At 32.7% G+C, this 17,959-nt stretch overlaps 2 protein-coding genes across 3 annotated transcripts; both read right to left on the bottom strand.

The window, feature by feature from the left end:
* Positions 1-3,425: 3,425 nt before the first annotated feature.
* Positions 3,426-5,558, bottom strand: LOC130510690 (uncharacterized). Of its 2 annotated transcripts, XM_057007256.1 has the most exons (4): positions 5,485-5,558; positions 4,470-5,022; positions 3,893-4,383; positions 3,426-3,802 (listed from the first exon to the last, which is right to left on the bottom strand). In XM_057007256.1, exons 2-4 carry the CDS (start codon positions 4,987-4,989, stop codon positions 3,656-3,658), a joined length of 1,158 nt encoding a protein of 385 aa, XP_056863236.1. In that variant the 5' UTR covers positions 4,990-5,022; positions 5,485-5,558; the 3' UTR covers positions 3,426-3,655. The 2 variants fall into 2 exon arrangements, with proteins under 2 accessions (XP_056863236.1, XP_056863237.1); XM_057007257.1 differs by lacking the exon at positions 5,485-5,558 and having other exon boundaries at positions 4,470-5,174.
* A 2,780-nt stretch (positions 5,559-8,338) lies between these two features.
* On the bottom strand, positions 8,339-9,349 carry LOC108852074 (transcription factor MYB77). Its single transcript, XM_018625560.2, has one exon. It carries the CDS (start codon positions 9,322-9,324, stop codon positions 8,491-8,493), a length of 834 nt encoding a protein of 277 aa, XP_018481062.1. The 5' UTR covers positions 9,325-9,349; the 3' UTR covers positions 8,339-8,490.
* Positions 9,350-17,959: the final 8,610 nt, after the last annotated feature.

Raw genomic sequence — 17,959 nt, 5'->3', positions numbered from 1 at the left:
TAAGATAGACAAAACGCTGCGTTTTGAGAAAATATAATAATGTGATATACCCTGCAAATCATTCAGGGTCCTCTTATTCTCTTTACACAATTAGAGTCTTATTTTGCTAAAAAGGTATAAATATTAGGGTCCTAGTTTATAAATTTAAAACAATGTAACAAAAGTTTGGATCAACTCAGCATAAGGCCTTTAATACAATTTGAGCCGGGCCTGGATGTGGTAGGCATTAGACTTTTGCCACTCGCAAGATACAAATGTCAAGTCACGCAATGTTATGAATGCTCAAAGTTCGCCTAATAGTTTAAGGGACTCTCTGCTCAGTTTTATCATCCAACATCCGTGTTTTGTTATCGCATTTTTTTATATCTAAACTATATAGAATATATGGAGTCATTATGAATAGCTAAGCTTGATCAAATGTTATCTCATATGTCAGATATTTCAAGGGACCCGAAGTTCTAGTGGATTTATAGGACTATGACTATTCTTTGGACTCGTGGAGCCTCAATCAGTTGCATATTTGCTGGTATGGTGAGTGCTATGCTACATTTATATAATCATCTCAGAATCAGGATGTTTCGAAGTTGATCCCAATTGAAACCATTCACCTGGTAGACATGTTGATTAACAGAATAGCTCTGAAAACATTTTTTTGCGCCACCGTTTCATAACACATTTCATATATGTCAAGATCTCATACTAGTTACTTGTAAGTTTTTAATTATAGGAAACATAAATTACCAAACGAAGTATTTTATTTTATTGGAGGAAATAGAACAACTTATTGGAAACTATTAAAACTAAGATCAAACTGAATCATTTTTTTTGTAAACTAAAAGAGCAAACTGAATCATGCATAATAGAAAACAGTTCTTCATCTTCTCACACTTTAGGACTCGTTTATATGACGATTCAAATCAGTCCAATCTCTATGGCCCATCAAAGTCTAGACCAGCTATAGAAAATCAGGTATTTCTTATAACTAAACTAACTAGTTTTTCACCTTTTTATCTTCTCACAAAAACTCACAGCGTCGAATTTATGCAAAATTCAAACCGTCATGAAGTTCTCATATCAGAACACCCCGATTTTAAGTTAATATTTTCTGATTTAATAGTGTCATTGGTGAAATGAACCATTAGTTTGTTAGTCTTACATGTAAATATAAACTGAAAGTTACTCAAAACTCTTCTTTAGAACTCCATTATATTTTCTTTCTTCATTTTATTATTTTTCTTTGTTTAGTGATGAAAAACACTTAACGAGAATCTCCCAATGAAAATACTCTAATATTGTGTGTAGTTATTTTTTGCGAAAATACTACAGCAATTTGCCTTAAGGTCTTCTCAGGTACATTCACCTAATTTCTTCTCCTCACAAGGGTATTATCCTAATTGTTTCTTCTCGATAAAGGTGCTCTAATGTTCAGAGATTTACTACGTTTTCTCTTTAGAAACAAAAATACATTTGACTTTTTACCATAGTTTATGTCCCTAATGTAACTGTGTTTTACAATCCAGGTGACTGATTACCAAGACAAGCTACTCAGCTATTAAAATGGGCAAAAAATGCCAAATCGAAAAGCAAAATTGAAGTAATTTTAATAAAAATATACAACGGTTTTATAAACGACTGTAGAAAGATTAAAAATGGGTTAAAAGGTTTCTAATATGTTGATGGATGATCAAATATAAAATAGTTGAAAATTATAAAGTAAAAAATTGAGCAAAAAATGGTAAATTTAAAAGAAAAATTAAAGTATTTTTTAATCAAAACATACAAAAAATTTATAAACAATGCATACAACTGTTTAGATATGTGTAAGTTATATTATGATTTTGGAAGCAAATAAATATGACTCGTGATGAATATTATTCATATTAATGAAAAATATTGGTTCTCTTTAACGGCATATTATAGTTTATCTCATCATATATATAAGACTGAAAATACTCATAGCCAGTTACACATTACAATTATTTCAAACCTTAACATCAATTGTCTGCAGGGTAGCATTTCATTGTTGGAATAAACCTATTTTTAGAAACACTTTACTTTCAAATATTAATTGATATATTACATTAATCAAAATTCGAGTTGCCATATAATTCTTTCTTGACATTTATTTTAATAGGAAAAACCGTGTTCGCGTAGATAACCCCAAACGCACCAGATTCAGCATCGACGTCTCCTCCCATATCGACGAACACGATTTTACTAGTGAAATTCCTGCCAAGTAGCGCATAAACCAAAGGGGCTTGGCTAATGGTGAAAACTCTACGACACCGTTTGAACAACGATGAGTATCCTGCAAAAGCTTTGCCGTTTCCAAGGAGGACAGTCGCAAGGAAATCACTATCCACGGTTTCCGCTCCAACTGTGGTGATCCAAGGAGCTACATTCATCAGTGTTGATTCTCTTGAACCAGAGTTTCCCGCAGAGACGGAGACAAAAATTCCTCTCTCCACTGCTTCTAATGCTTCAATAGCAATACCGTCTTGGTCATAGTTCAACACGCCTAACCCAAATGAGATGGACAAGACATCGACCTTGTCTTCGATGGCCTTATCCATGGCTGCTAAGACATCAGACGACATGCAATACCCGAAATACCAACATGCTTTGTATATCGCACTCCGAGTCCGTGGAGCCATTCTACGAGCCACTCCAGCAGCGTATCCCAAGAAGGAAGCGTCTTTCACTGAAGAACCAGCTGCGGTTGAGGAAGTGTGTGTCTCGTGGCCATCGGAGTCCCTAGGTAATTTGAAATCATGTGATTTATCGATCTCTGCCTCGAAACCCTTGTAGAAGAATCTGGCGCCGATGAGGTCAACGATTGGGCCTCCACACAAATCTTCACTCTTATTCAGCCAACTCCAAATCATGAAATGTTCATAGGTGGGTTTTTTGGGCCAACAAAATTTCCTCTTAAATTTTATAAAATTTGATTTGACATATTTTAATCAAAATAAAAATATTTCCAAAATTATAATTTTAAATATATACATAAATATTATTAGATATAAATTTGAATAAAAGATTATTTATTTAATATTTTATATATAACTAAAATTAAAAACAATATTTTAAATTTTAAAACTTTTATTTCTGAACATTGGTACAGAAAAACACTTAATATATCATTTTTTGTAAAGTTGATGTATGTTTTTCTAAGGATTTCCAACATAGCATGTGTATTGTCTATTTGTAAAGAAATATGTATCCACTTATCATGAAAACCTCATTAAAAATATTTTCCAATATATTTTCTTCCAATATAGTATATGTACAGTATATGTGTGTTTGAATCTCGCGCACAAGTCACAAGGATTCTCCACATGAGAAGCTAACAAAAATTTTGAACTTTTATGAATCATAAAAGGGTCTTACGATTTAGAACAATGTAAATAGCCTATAATAACTATGGACAAAACTCACCTGTGGTGGTCTCACAGTTCTCAAAAAGAAAAAAAAAAACCCAAATGCAAAAGAATTAGTAGAGAGGGGGAAGAATAAACATAATATATCAACCATGTTACTACTATTCGAGAGGCTTTTTATGGAAATGGGTTTTTGGCATGAGGACAAAAGTCTCTGTACACACATAGAGAAAGAGCTTTTCAGTGAGAGGAGGAGGAGGAGGTTTTATGCCCTCTTAGTGAGGCGGTATAATATCTTCTTCTTCTTCTTCTTCTTCTGACATGATGGTCTCTCCTCCAAACTCATTCATTAGCTTCATGAAACAATGATCAAGCTCTTCTTTGTCCGGTTCTCCTTCATATTCATCTCCATCCATCAGCAGCTGGACAACAACAAACCATATTCTCAAAGACTTTCTCTCAACTCCATAACCGAAAAAAAATTATAATAATAGAAAAAAAACAATACTTACATCTTCGATTGAGGGAAATCTTAATCCTCCATAAGGATTTGGAGAGTTGTTAAACAAAAACTGCCCATCGACTTCAAAAGGAGGAGGAGGACCTTGAGGTATCAATAATACATCTTCATTATGATCAGCAGATATACGTTGCCTTCCAATTTTCACAGATCCTTCTCTCTGATTATGACCTTCCACAAGTGTATAATGTTGCTTACCAGTCTGAGCCGTAAAGTCACTCCTAGATTGAGCTATTGTCCGAGGCATAGATGATGTATTATGAGAATTGCACATCATCAGCTCATCAACACGCTTCTTCAGTCTCTTTGCTTTATCCTGCGCCTCATCAATCTTACACAGTATCTTTCCTATGAGATCATCATCAGAACAATGTGACTCGGAAACAAAACAACAATCATCTTCACTCTCATCTTCCTCGCCTAGAACAATGATCTCACCAGGAACAGGACACTGAGCTTTAAGAGTTCTTGGCTTCCGCTTTTCTGAAACACAACAAAGTTTACATCAGAACATTGTAGTCAAAGTTAGACATGAAACCAAAAAAAAAGATGCAATTGTGAGGGATTACCGGCATAAGAGAAAACATTATGGTTGGAGATATAAGCAGAAACATCTGTTGTCTCTTCCACACGTCTCCTTCTTCCTCTCTTGAAAACACTCATCCTCTGAGTTTGATCATCACCATCGTAGCTTTGGACTTCTTTATCATACCCTCTTGCTTGAGACTCAAGTTCCTTAACCTTGAGCTCTAACCACTTACACCTCCACATCAAAGGCTGACTAAACCTCCTCCACTCATCCGTCAACTTCTTCTTCTTCTTCTTTCTCAAACCCAATAGCTCAGTCCCATCTCCAAAACTCTCAGGCAGTGGATAATCTTTGCTTAACATAGACTGTGCTTCGAAACCACAATCATCATCATCATCACGAGCACATAATGAATCACCAAAAGAACTCGAAGAGGATTGACACAAACCCTCCTCATCATTCAGATTCTCAAACTCCAAGATATCAACTTCTTGGTCTTCCGACTGTTGTTGATTTGCACAACAATCCATATCGGATCTTGGACTTGCTTTAAGCATCATAAAGCCAACAAAAAAAAAGCCTTCAGCTTTGCTCTGATTCAATCGAAAACCAAACCGTTTTGAGACAATGAGATTAGACCCACGTGGACAAAAGCATTAGACTTTGTTAGGCTATAACAGAACACAAAAGCTTTCAACTTTGTTCTGCTATGACCAAAACAGAATCAGACAATGAGATTAAACCCACAAAAGCTTTCAACTTGCTATAAAGCGAAAACAAAACCAGACAATGATATTAGACCCCAAGTAGACAAAAGCTGTGTTTCATTCGAATTATAATTTGATAAAGCGGTGAAATTTGATCTTATTGATTCCAAAGCCTAAATTATTTAATCGTATAACAGAACAAATAGGAATTTCGTTGATAAATTAATCAGAAGCTAAGTGAATCAGACTCAGTTAGCGTGAATCCGAATTTATTGGAGAGCCTTAAACCCTAAACCCTGAGAGAAAGAGAGAGAGAGAGTAAGAAACAGAGAAGATAAGATAATTCACCAAACTGTTTCGAGAATTGACTGGCCGGTTCCTCAGATCGCTTAGTCGAATTCAAAGACGTTTTAATCTCTCCACACAAGCTGTTGTAAATAAAATAAAAATTTTCTCCAAATTAATATTAGATATTTTCTAAAATTAATTTGTTCAGTATCTTCTATCTTATTTGGTTTCCATTCTTTTTTTCCTTTTCTGATTCTCAATGATTTTATTTGATTCTCAAAAATATCATAATTGTTTATATTTCATTTCATAATTGTATATTTTTTCATGCAAAATTATTTGGAAAACAAAACTTTCGCTCCAAGTTATTGGATTTTCATTTTTTATTACCTTGCATTAATTAATTTTTATTAACAGTATACATTACGATCCTCATGTAACAAAATTGTATAAAATAACTTGGTACATAAAACAAATGTAGGAAAGTAACATTGCTTATTGTTTTGTTAAACGATTTTTTTTTTTGAAACTTTGATATGTTAAACGATTTTGTTGCCTTTGGCTTTATAATAGCATGCAATTTGTTAAAAGACTGAAGTCCTTTTTGCCTGCCAACTAAAGAAGAAAGAGATGGTGAAGCTGCCTATCCGATAACTCTGAACAACGGTTTTTCCATAATCCAACCTTAGAATTCTCACGATCATGCACAAGTGTGTTGCGAACCACAATTCCTGATAACACAAGATAATTCGTTCTTTACCAGTGAAAACAAATGAGGAAACAGAGCAATGATATATATTTACCTCAAGTTGTATGATCTTTACGCCGAGACAGTATGAGCCGTGTATCTAATGCTTTTGTAGTTTTAATGAACAAAAATGTAAACCATAAGACTATAAGAGGTTCAAGGACTACTATACTAAGTTACACGGACAAGTCATTTTCAGGGGATAAAAGGCAAATCCTTTTGGAACGTACCTACTACAATAATCCGGTCCAAGTCCGTGAATATCATATCAGACGGGTAAGCAAACCTGTTGAGAAGTGATTCGTTGAGTAAACCTGCAGATGAATGAAGGAAGTTCAGTGAGAAGAAGAAGAAGAAGAAGAAGAAGAAGAAGAAGAAGAAGCTTGAAGCGCAAGAAACAAAGGAAGATAAGAAGAAGAAAATCAAAGTCGTTAGTGTAAGAAGAAGAAAAAGATACAAGTCAAACTTGTATCAAACCGTAACAAGAAACTAGTCAAGTTAAGTCTTTAGTTGGTCAGTTTGTTAACTAAGTTAAAAGTCCAAGAGTTGTTGGAAGATTTGTTAAGAGTTAGTGTGTTAGAAGTGAGCTAGTTTTAGATGACTGTAGCGATAAAAGATGAACAAGAGATCATGATTAGAGTGGGTAGAATGAAAGAATCTAATTAAAGATTGTTGGATGGTTTCTATAGTATCCTCCTTCGTAAGTAAGGAGTATGCAAGAATGAATGAAAAATCAGTTTGGTAAAACAAAGTCTTGCATAAACAAAAATAAAACAGAGAAAAAGAGTTTGAGATTAAGAGAGAAACAAAACAGAGAAAGATACAAAGTGAAAGAACAAACCTGCAAACGAGATAAAAACAGCAAAACCTCCGAATAACCATCTAGCCTCCACCAACATACATCCCTCCATAACACAAACCAAAAGAGTTGCTTTATCAACCAACTGATCCATTAAACTGTAGAGATCACCGGTCTCCACATTCTCACGGCTAAAATGAGTCAAATGACTGTGGGATCATATTTACTGATCTTCAGAGTATTATTAAGATTGTTGGATGGTGTCTATAGTATCCTATCCTCACTCGTATATAAGTATATTTATATAAACATATTTTCTTCATTTATTTAGCCAAGATCTAACCCTTTTACCCAAATATGTATTCCTATATGGAAGTTAACATTGTTATCACACCTTTTTACGATTAGGACAGTGTAAATCTCGCAGGCTAACGTCACAAGGTCTCGCTAATCACAGGCTCTACAAAAGAACAAGATAGCACATTTTCATTTTACTACTCGTCGTCATAGGTTTTGTTGCGAACAATACTTAGTTCACCCCTGAGGTGAACTTATAAATTTACATATTTCCTTATTTTAATTATATTACCATAAATATTAATGTCACATAAATAAATAAATTATAAATTATAAAAGAAGTAAACTTTAAATCATAAACTCTAAATTCGAACTCTAAACCCAAATTTTAGATTTTTAATTCTAAACCAAAACTTAAACCCTAAACCCAAATCTATACCCTAAACCCAAACTATATAACCGAAATCCTAAATCTAAATTTAAATACTAGACCCTAAACTCAAACTATAAACCCTAAATTCAAACTCTAAACCCTAAACCCAAACTCTAAACCCTAAATCCTAAACCTTAAACCCAAAATCTAAACCCTAAACCCAAACTCTAAACCCTAAATCCTAAACTTTAAACCCGAACTCTTTGAAAATTTGGGGTTTATGATTTATAGTTTGGGTTTAAGGTTTATGATTTAGGGTTTAGAGTTTGGGTTTAGGGTTTATGGTTTGAGTTTAGAGTCTAGTATTTAAATTTAGATTTAGGATTTATGGTATATAGTTTGGGTTTTAGGGTATAGGTTTGGGTTTAGGGTTTATGGTTTGGTTTAAAATTTAAGATCTAACATTTAGATTTAGGGTTTGAATTTATAGTTTATGATTTAAAATTTATTTTTTTGTAATTTATAATTTATTTATTTATGTGACATTAATATTTATGGCAATTTAATTGAAATAAGGAAAGAGGTAAATTCATAAGTTCACCTCAGGGTGAACCTAAGTATTGTTTTTTTGTTTCTATATATCATTATCAGGAATTGTACTCAATTCAATTCAGATTTAAATTGTTTGATCATCAAATGTTGAATAAAGATTATTCCATTAAACTTTATATCATCCAAATTTAATTCCACTGTACATTTTCTTTTTTTAATTTGACCACAACCCGAAACTGAATTGCTCTTCAAATCTCCAAATCGATGACTACTTAACTCTCTCTCACATGCCAAAAACTACTCGACCTTTGGTAATAATCCACTATCCCTGAAACCGCAGTTACCAGTTCCGTATAAACCTCCACCTCCTCCGACAGCGAATCCACCACTATCTTTCTGAATCTCCGACATATAACTCCTCACTTCCGCCTTAATCATCTCCTGCACCACCCTCATAAACTCATCTCTACCCACCGCCTCTACACTATCAATCCTCATCTGACTCTCAAACCGCTGAAACAGCAACGCGTTGTTGCTGCTGCTCGAACCCGTGTTCCTCGACCCCTGGCCGACATCACCTCCGGGAAGTGACAGCGACAGGCTCAACGACGTCGCCGGATCCTCCTCCGTCGAAGACATCCCCACCGGCGACGGCACCGGCATTGGAGACGGCGGAGATGGAATCGTGCTGGTGGGACTCTCAGGGCTGATCAAGTACAACCCAGTGTCCACCGGAGGAGAAGACTCAGAGCTCACCGATCTCCTCTTCGCGACGACGACATCACAGTCTCCTCCTCCTCCGGCTACGAACTTTCGCTTGAGCGTCGAGTTCCAGTGGTTCTTCACGGCGTTGTCCGTGCGCCCGTTGAGAAGACGGGCGATGGTGGCCCACTTGTTGCCGAACTTCGCGCGGGCGGAGACGATCGTCTCGTCTTCCTCCGACGAGAACGGACGGTGCTCGACCTCCGGAGACAGCTGGTTGCACCACCGTAATCGGCACGATTTGCCGGATCGACCTGGGATCGATCTGCTTATCGCCGACCAGTTCCTCGGTCCGTGTTTCTCCACCACCATCCTCCGTAGCTGCTCGTCTTCTTCTTGGCTCCACGGGCCTTTCACACGATCCGCCATCGATAGGTTCTTTTGAGGAAGAGGAGGAAGAAGAAAGGTGTATTTATATATACAGAGAGAGAAAGGAGAAAGTAATAATAACCGGTTAACTGGTTGAGTCGGTGGAGAAAGTCCATGGCCCCCATGGGCACCGCTTCTTCCACGCAAGCGGTTATGAAAGTTTTGGGGGTTACAGCTGTTGATGAACACGTGTCATGATCTTGCTGCGTCTGTCTCCTTTTTCTGTTACGCGATCGTACGATTGAGCGTGTAAAAGCAAGAGATCAGTGAGGTCACGCGCGTGAGGAACGCGTGGGGTAATGTGGGAAGTTAAAGCGACAAAATCACGGAAACCTACAAGGAAAGGTCTTGATATTATTATTATTCGCACCAATCTGACGTAAAATGTTTAGAAAGTTTTTTTTTTTGAAATTAAAATATCTGAAAATAAAGACGATAACGGTTTAGGTTTGGCCGTTTGGGTAAAGACAGATCTTTACGCAGTTCTGACTTTTGACTGGCCAAAGCCAACCTGTATACCTTTTACTTTTTTTATTTGAAAATACAAAACGCCTATTTTGAAATTTTAGAAAGTTTAAAGTAGTTGTTGCAGTTTTGATGCGTAATGGACCAGGCAATAATAATGTCAGAATAAACGCTATAAAACAAAATTGTAAATGCAGTTTTTAATATAAAATTAGTAGTTATTTGTATTAACACGATATTCATTTGTCAATTTGAAAGAAACGGTTTCATTTTACAAAAATGGCTAAAATGATTACACATGTGTGATTTATATTAAAAAAACACATGCGTGATAAAAATTATATTTAATGTCACAATTTAATATCTCTCTATTTCAAATTAGATGTTGCTTAAAGTTTTTCATACAAATTAAGATAATTAAATATCCAATTTTGTTTTCATTTAATTATTGAATTTTCATGACATTTGTTGTTTATCAATTTAATATTCTGTTTCATTAACTTGTTACAAAGAATTTTACCCAAAAAATAACTTGTTGCAAAGAAACAGCCACAAAATATTAAAGTAAGTGGTCGGGAAATTTTAGAAAAGAAAACTTAAGTTTAATGACATGGTCTAAAACGACAAAGAGAAGATGCTCAATTGGAATGTGAAATCATACTTACCATTTAAATTTTTTATCATAATTCGATGCAAAGTCCAGGCTGTAATCCTCAACAAGCAACCAACTGTCATCCACTGGACAAACTAGTACGTGTCAGTTAGGACTCTTTTGAGAAAGGTGTGTAACTGTCTCTAAAACGTTAGTAACGCTCTTTAGTCCACAACGTCATTTGCACCTTCCCGGCTTCCCCCAACCTTCCCTTGAACGGTTTCACAACTATTCATTATTCATTTCTTTAAACATATCATTTTCCGTTTATTTTTTTTGTCAAATTAGTTACAAACAATAAAACGATTTGTTGTCAATCATAGACTATCAGCTCATTTATGATATAATAACTGTTTTTGTAGTAACCTTGATATATGCATGAACAAGAGGAATAAAGTCATAAACAGGACAAATCTACTGAATTTTAAGGTTTTTCGTAGCTTATAGGTAAGAACATGGAGCATTCTGTAATATCGTGTATAGTATCGAAATATTATGCTAGATGTGTGACCACGATGTTGAATCTCGTACATGAAAGACGATTAGAAAAATTCTGGTTGTAGCATTTATTTGATTTTCTTTTTGTAACACAGCATTTATTTGATTTATATACACTACATCTCTCTTCAGCTTTTAAATTTAGCTAGTGCTTGGACCTTTCTTGACAAATACCCTCTCATCGATCTACTGTATAAGTTTTTTAAAAATGTTTAATATGTCATCAAACATTTTCCATGTGTTTCAAAATATATGATGTCTTAGATATATGCATAAACATAATTATTAAAAGATATTTTTTGTTTAGAAAACATTATTAAACATTAAATTAAAAATGATTTACTCAACTATAAAATAGAAAATAAAATACTATTAGCTACACCGATAAAATTAAAATTTACCTAAACATGAAAATATCTTATATATTGAAACTTTAAAAACTTCGTAATACATGGTACATTAAAAATCGGAGGGAGTATATAATTTGGTCATTATTATAGTGGCACGTACATCTGCTTTGTACGCCTAGTTAGATTTGAAGGATGCACGTGAACATTTGGTGACCGTAATAATACCTCAGATGTGGAAGTTTTCCAATAATCGCTCTGTTGATTGAAAATATGTAATTAAATTATGGGTAACAGGTTGTTGTCAAAAAGGAACAAGACGGTGCACGATGGGAATACATTATATTGGAGACCTAGTATAAATTATTTGTTGTTTGCTGTTACGATCCATGCTTGTATTGTCGGGTTTGTTCAATTATTTTTTAATGTATCGGTCGATGTATTCGGATAACAACAATACGGTTTAGCTACAAGAAAGATAATACAACATAAAGCCCTTTTCAAAAAAAATAATACAACATATATACGGTCGTAAGTCGGTGTCTGATTGAGGGAATAACAAATGTTGACCGAGTTCATTGTGCTGTTCTGATCAATAGACAGATCTGAATTCCGTATAGATTCGTTTAACGTTTTGTGGATTTATATATGAATTAAAAGTGTAAAAATCACATACGCGTAAATATGCTGGCCATATCTTGCATTTGTGAGTTAATTATTCGAACAAAAATTATAAGGAGCATCTTCATATTATTAACTTGGATCACTTGCAGCCGGATATATACAAATGATATATCAGGAAATTGATTTATGAAGCCGAAGCCAGTACATAGAGGAATGAATCTACTTAAATATTAAAACTTGCTGGTTTTCTAAAAACTTTTGTCTGGACTTCTAAAAAAAATTATGGACAATGATAATTCCAAACAGTTTTTATAGTTTTGATGTATGTTTTATCATCAAGATTAACGGTTTTCCAAAACACACAGAATCAATGATTGAAAGTTCATGTCCACATTATTGAATCTAGAGAAATTTTTTTGTGGAGATATAAAATAAATAAAAAGCAAGTAACAGTTTGGGTGGGGATTCGGGCAAACAGACGATGGAAGCCAACTATGCTACAGAAATTTTGTGGTTTATAATGTACACATATTTATTTCTAGATTTTTATGGGGCAGCTGCCTCCTCCCCACATAACATAGGTTTGTCTGCATGTCCAATTAACATGATATAATCAATTTTGGATTTTAGATTTACATTTTTAATATGTATTTTTTTTTAATATTTCACATTCTCTCTCACAAATTGAAGATCACACTCGCCTCGTATCCACAACTAAATTTCCAAAAAAATTTATCTTAATCTCTGCCACATACTTTTCAATCTTAATTTAAAGCGTATTTTAATATTCTTACAGATTTTTCGTGAACATGTTCTAATACTAATTTTTGGAACCGTGAAAACCTATGTCCAACTCTTTATTATCTAATTAGACGATATTTCATGTTTTACACCTTAGAGATAAGACTACATAAATTTATTTTTGGATTTCTTTCTAACATGCTCTATATATATTAATTATAATTAGACATCTCTTTATATATTATACACTCATTTTTTAAACTCGTTCAGTGTATAGCTTTATTTGATATCTTACATTTGTGACTAATGTTTTTTCGAATCAAAATACATACAATTTGACTTGTTTTTTTCACTAGTAGAAGTTATACATGATTAAGTGTCCCACCCTTGTTCTTTTCCCATCGTCTACAAGTTCGAATTTGATTCTACTCCTTCACAATGTTAAAGGACACCTAGACCATGGCAAATATGGGACTGGCAAATATACAAAATATGACTAAAATACAACCATTGTAGCATCACCGAGTTATTTTACTGATCAAGATGATTCAGTTTCATGAAAGTAACAAAAAATAAATCTTCTCTTCTTCCATTTTTTTGCCAAGATTAGTTTCTTGACAGAAAAAAATAAGGCTTGTACGCTTACATATTCAAAGGACCTAGGGGGTATACATATGCAAAGATTCTAAGGGATATTGTTTTGGGCATATGCCTAGAATATTGGTTTTTCAACGATTGAAGAAGATTTTGATCTAGGAATTTTCAAACTAAATAAGTTCATCGTGTTTATCGTAGTTTCCGTTACATTCAGTGGCGGACCTACGTTAGTGAATAGGATGTCACATGACACAGGTTAAATCCTATAGTTTAACGATTTATTATACGTATATAATGATTTGGTAGGTCATTCGGTCGGGTAAGTCTTCTTTTTACACACCATAACGTGAGTTCAATTCCTCCCCATGTCCTTTTTGAGATAAGTTTCTGTCATTTATTATCATATTGGGTCAAAGTCCAGGTTTTGACACTCCTTAAAAATGAGTCTGGGTCCGCCATTGGTTACATTATATAGTCTCTAAACAAACTAAGAACTCTTAGCTCCTATATATTTGGTTAAATTTTCAATATACATGTTATAGCAAGTCATTGGAGATGTATTATTAAGCAGGTCTGCTGGGAAGATTTTTTTACCCAAAGTAAATACCAATATTGTTTACTAAAACATGCAAAAATGGAATTGAAACAATTATGCACTTTCTCAAAAAAAAACAAAAATAATAACCACTGACGTACACTCTATTTTCAGTTAATACGCACTTCTAAAATACATATCCAAAAAGAGAATAATAGTGGATAATGAACGAACCTTCCTCTCATGTTGTTTTCCATCATCAAAATTGAAAAAGTATGCTGAAAAGAGAGGAAAAATAAAGAAAATAACCAGATAGTGGAAAAGTAGTTTCAAGAAAATAAAATAATAACCCGATAGTGGCAGTAAGGTAGGTGGATATACATTTGCTCTAGTCATCATTCGTAAATAAGTTGTAATTCTTGATCGAGTCTCTGATAAACTGCTTCTTTGGTTTTCCTTCCGTATAGTGTTTATGTGGTGCATCGTGAAGTACAACTTATACGAACATTTTAATGAACAAATAATTTATAGAGCAATTATAAAAAAAATATTTATAGGGGAATTATCTCAAAAGATACATTTTTGAGATTAAAAGAGCACACAATAAGTTTATGACCAAAAAAAAAATCCATTAAAGAGATAAAAGAACTCTCTAGTTTCTAAATTTATAGATTTATAAATGGCCTGGCTAGCCCATAATCTCCATTATACATATATATTCTTTTTGTAGTCTTAGGAAACTTATTCTTGTTGTTCAAAAAAAAGGGAAATTGTTTTTTTTTGGCCCAAAAAAACAACAACTATGTCCTATTAGTCTAATTTTTCTTTTGTACCATTTTTCTCTAATACGTTTTAGTATTTTCTAAAATAAATCAAATAAATAGTTTAACAAACAAAAAAAATTCAAAAAATAGTAAATAATGATGAAATACTTATATCAACTTATAGATATATTTTTTAAGTTCAAAAAAATGTTTAAATCATAAATTCATATTTGGTTCTAAAAAGGTAGAATTGACATTCTACATAGTAGAAAATGTATTATACTTTTTTTCATTGAATCTACTATGTTTAGAATACGTGTTCTACTTAAATAATAGTAATCTAAAAATATTTTTAAAACACATTCTACGCTTAACATATAGTTCTAAAATCTGTAGAAATCAAAATTTACACATTACTAAAAATCTAAAACTATTAGAAATCGATTTCTAACATGTTTACTCTATTCTACCTATTTTAGAATACAAGTTCTACGGATAAGGATAATATTTAAATAGAATATTTGGGAATATTATGTTTCCTTATTTATTAACTAAAATTGATTTAAAAACAGAAAAAAAATCTTTTAAAAAGACTTCTTTTAAAAAAATCTTTTAGTAAAAAATAGTATTTAACAAAAATAGTTTTTAGTAAAAAAAACTTTAAAAAAAAAATTTTTTAGAAAAAAGCATTCTGGTAAAAAATTTTTTTAAAAAACAAATATTTTTTTAAAAAATCTTTAAAAACGAAATTTTTTTTGGGGGGTAAAATATTAATTGAGATTTTAATTTTAATTTTTTAACTTTTTTAGTAAAAAATTATATTTTAATATTTAAAATTAGTTTTTAATTGTAATTTTGAATTTTTAATTGAAATTTAAGGGTATTATTGAAAAAATTAGCCTAATAGGACATAAAGTAAGAAAAATTAGACTAAGAAGACATACTTGTTGTTTTTTTGGGCTAAAAAAAACAATTTTTCCAAAAAAAAAAGGAAACTTATTCTTTGATTGGCATCACTTTCAGAGTTTCAGTTACAGTGTGTTTTTCGATAACACCAAGTTTAAGAATTAACCCTAAAATAAAGAATAAACCCTAACATTTTACGTAGAATTCGTTTCGACTTGAAAAGTTAAGATATTTGTAATGAGTCATATAAAAGCAAATGATAAAAATATGTTGGAGGTTATTTTTGCTTCTGGTGGTTCAATCAACCAATGTGTGACGTATAAAGATGAAACCAATCGGATAGGAACATAATTATGTATGCATCTTTTTAATTAAAAACGCAAATGATAAAATATGCTCATTCTTATTACTTCTTCCAAATTATTTATGCGCCTTTTTGTTTACATTAAATTATGTATCCTAGTTCTTGTTATTTCTTTCAAATTATGAATTGTTCACGATTCTTTCTCTCTTCTAAAGTAAACTCACATATTTATTCATTTGTTAAGCAGAGTCTATTACTTAAAGAAAACGTCTCACTTTGACCGACAAAACCATTTCGAATTTAGCCGCTCATTGGCCGACTAAAAGACTTTCCGTACTAGTCAACTACACGTGTTTGATCTTTCTTTTGAGACACGCATGTCTGTACTACTCATATAGATATAGTCATATGCACGGGTGCATCTAAACCTAAATCCAGTAGCATAAACGTGCTGCTAACTCAGAATAAATGGGCCTTCTCTATCTACGTTTGCTAACTTTTTGGCCCAAGACATGCATCTAGTGACGTCATCATAAATCTCTCTAAAACCAAAGTCAAATACTACTGATTATTTTTGTTGCGCCCTTTGCAATATAAGTTCTTAGCTACAGGCTTGATTCAAGAGCTAGGGTTTAAAAGTCACTAGTGAATTGAAATTTCGGATTTTTATTGGGCTCATGAGATTTTACAGTGGTCGTGTAGTTTGTGATTTGAAAGACAGATCCGTAATGAATAATAAAGAGAAAAAGATAAATAAATAAAGAGACCAGCCACCAGACTGTCGCACACCGTTTTCAAATGAGGGATCGTGACCATGAGGCACGCTTCATGCAAGGTCATCAAGACTGGAGCAGGAGTCATGTTTTCCAGAAGGGGCATGCAGGACCAAGATTTGGTTAGGCCTTTTAAAGTTAGCTAGGCAGACGACCGCAAAAGAGTTCTAGGTATTTGGCGCTGATTGTGGATCTTTTTGAAGAAGGGACTACTAAGCCATCCCTGCACAAACTGGTCGGATATTGAAGCTGTACACCTAATGAGTCAGTCCGAAGCAGGGCAAATTAGTAGGATATATTCTTTACAAAGGAAGCTGGCCTAATATGTAAATGGCATATCCGAGGCGCACGGTGACAAAAAGCTGGATTTGTCCACGGATTCATGAAGTCAAGTCACTAATGAATTGGTTGATACAAAAATTTGATAATGCGATGTTTCCACTGGCTGCTCATGTTTATAAGCGTTACTACTGGCGATATCAATTGGTTGGTGCTTGAGTAGAATAGCTTATTTGAGTTTAGGCTGTTTAGCAACGAATCTTTGATACAGTGTTAATGTTTCGAACGTCATAAAACTCCTTTCGAGCAATTCCAACCATAACAAGATTTAGTGTTGTAAACATCAAATTGTGTGTTTGGTAATTATTTTATTTTTTTATCTCCAATAACAAAAATCAAATTCGTCACCAGTTATATATTGGAAAATTAGATAGATAACCAAACAAAAATCCATAATATATTATCTAACCAAAATCACACCCCTTCTCTTTTTCTTTTTTTTCCTATCTCTGTCTGCCCTTTCTCGACAAAACTAATTTTACTTTATTTTTTGGTCATATCACAAATAAGCCCTTATATATTATTATTTAAATTTTATTTTTATGATTATAATTCATTAATTACTTTAATTTACGAACTATTAACTTATAACTTTTTGATTTTGTGTTTATTTGTTAAAGTTTTGCATTTTCCATTTTCACTCTTTAGTTAATTTATATATTAATTAATTAATTTAATACAAATATTAGTTTAAATTAAAAATTTATACATTTTAAAATTAAAATTTCAGAACAAACGTTTTTTTTTGTTTTGTTACGATTTGATTAAGAATTTTTTTCTAGAATAGCTCATTTTAGTTTTTTCACCAAAAAAGTCTGCGAAAAAAAAAATTACCAAAAGAGATCTAATTAAAGGACAAAAATCATTTATACACATAGAGTTAACTAATATAAATTTATGATTTAGAGTTAACATGTGGACTATGGTGGTGTGGTTTAAATGTTTTAAAAATTGGAAAAGTGTTAAAATTTACAAAATATTTTTTTTAAATAGTTTCAAAAAGTATTTTTGAATTTAAAAAATTGAAAAAATATTAAAAGGTTTGAATAAAACATATAATTCGAAACCTTAACTTTTAATTACTATATTT

This window comes from Raphanus sativus, chromosome 4, assembly GCF_000801105.2.
Source record: "Raphanus sativus cultivar WK10039 chromosome 4, ASM80110v3, whole genome shotgun sequence".
NCBI lineage: Eukaryota > Viridiplantae > Streptophyta > Magnoliopsida > Brassicales > Brassicaceae > Raphanus > Raphanus sativus.
Note: the sequence above shows the minus strand (reverse complement) of the source record. Positions and strands in the feature narration are given on the sequence as shown.

Bases quoted from the DNA above. Each gene is read 5' to 3' on its own strand.
- LOC108852074 (XM_018625560.2), bottom strand. From the start codon at position 9,324: ATGGCGGATCGTGTGAAAGGCCCGTGGAGCCAAGAAGAAGACGAGCAG.
- LOC130510690 (XM_057007256.1), bottom strand. From the start codon at position 4,989: ATGATGCTTAAAGCAAGTCCAAGATCCGATATGGATTGTTGTGCAAAT. The intron at 4,384-4,469 runs GTAATCCCTCAC...GTTGTGTTTCAG, and splicing joins TAATGTTTTCTCTTATGCCG to AAAAGCGGAAGCCAAGAACT. The intron at 3,803-3,892 runs GTAAGTATTGTT...GTTGTTGTCCAG, and splicing joins GATTTCCCTCAATCGAAGAT to CTGCTGATGGATGGAGATGA.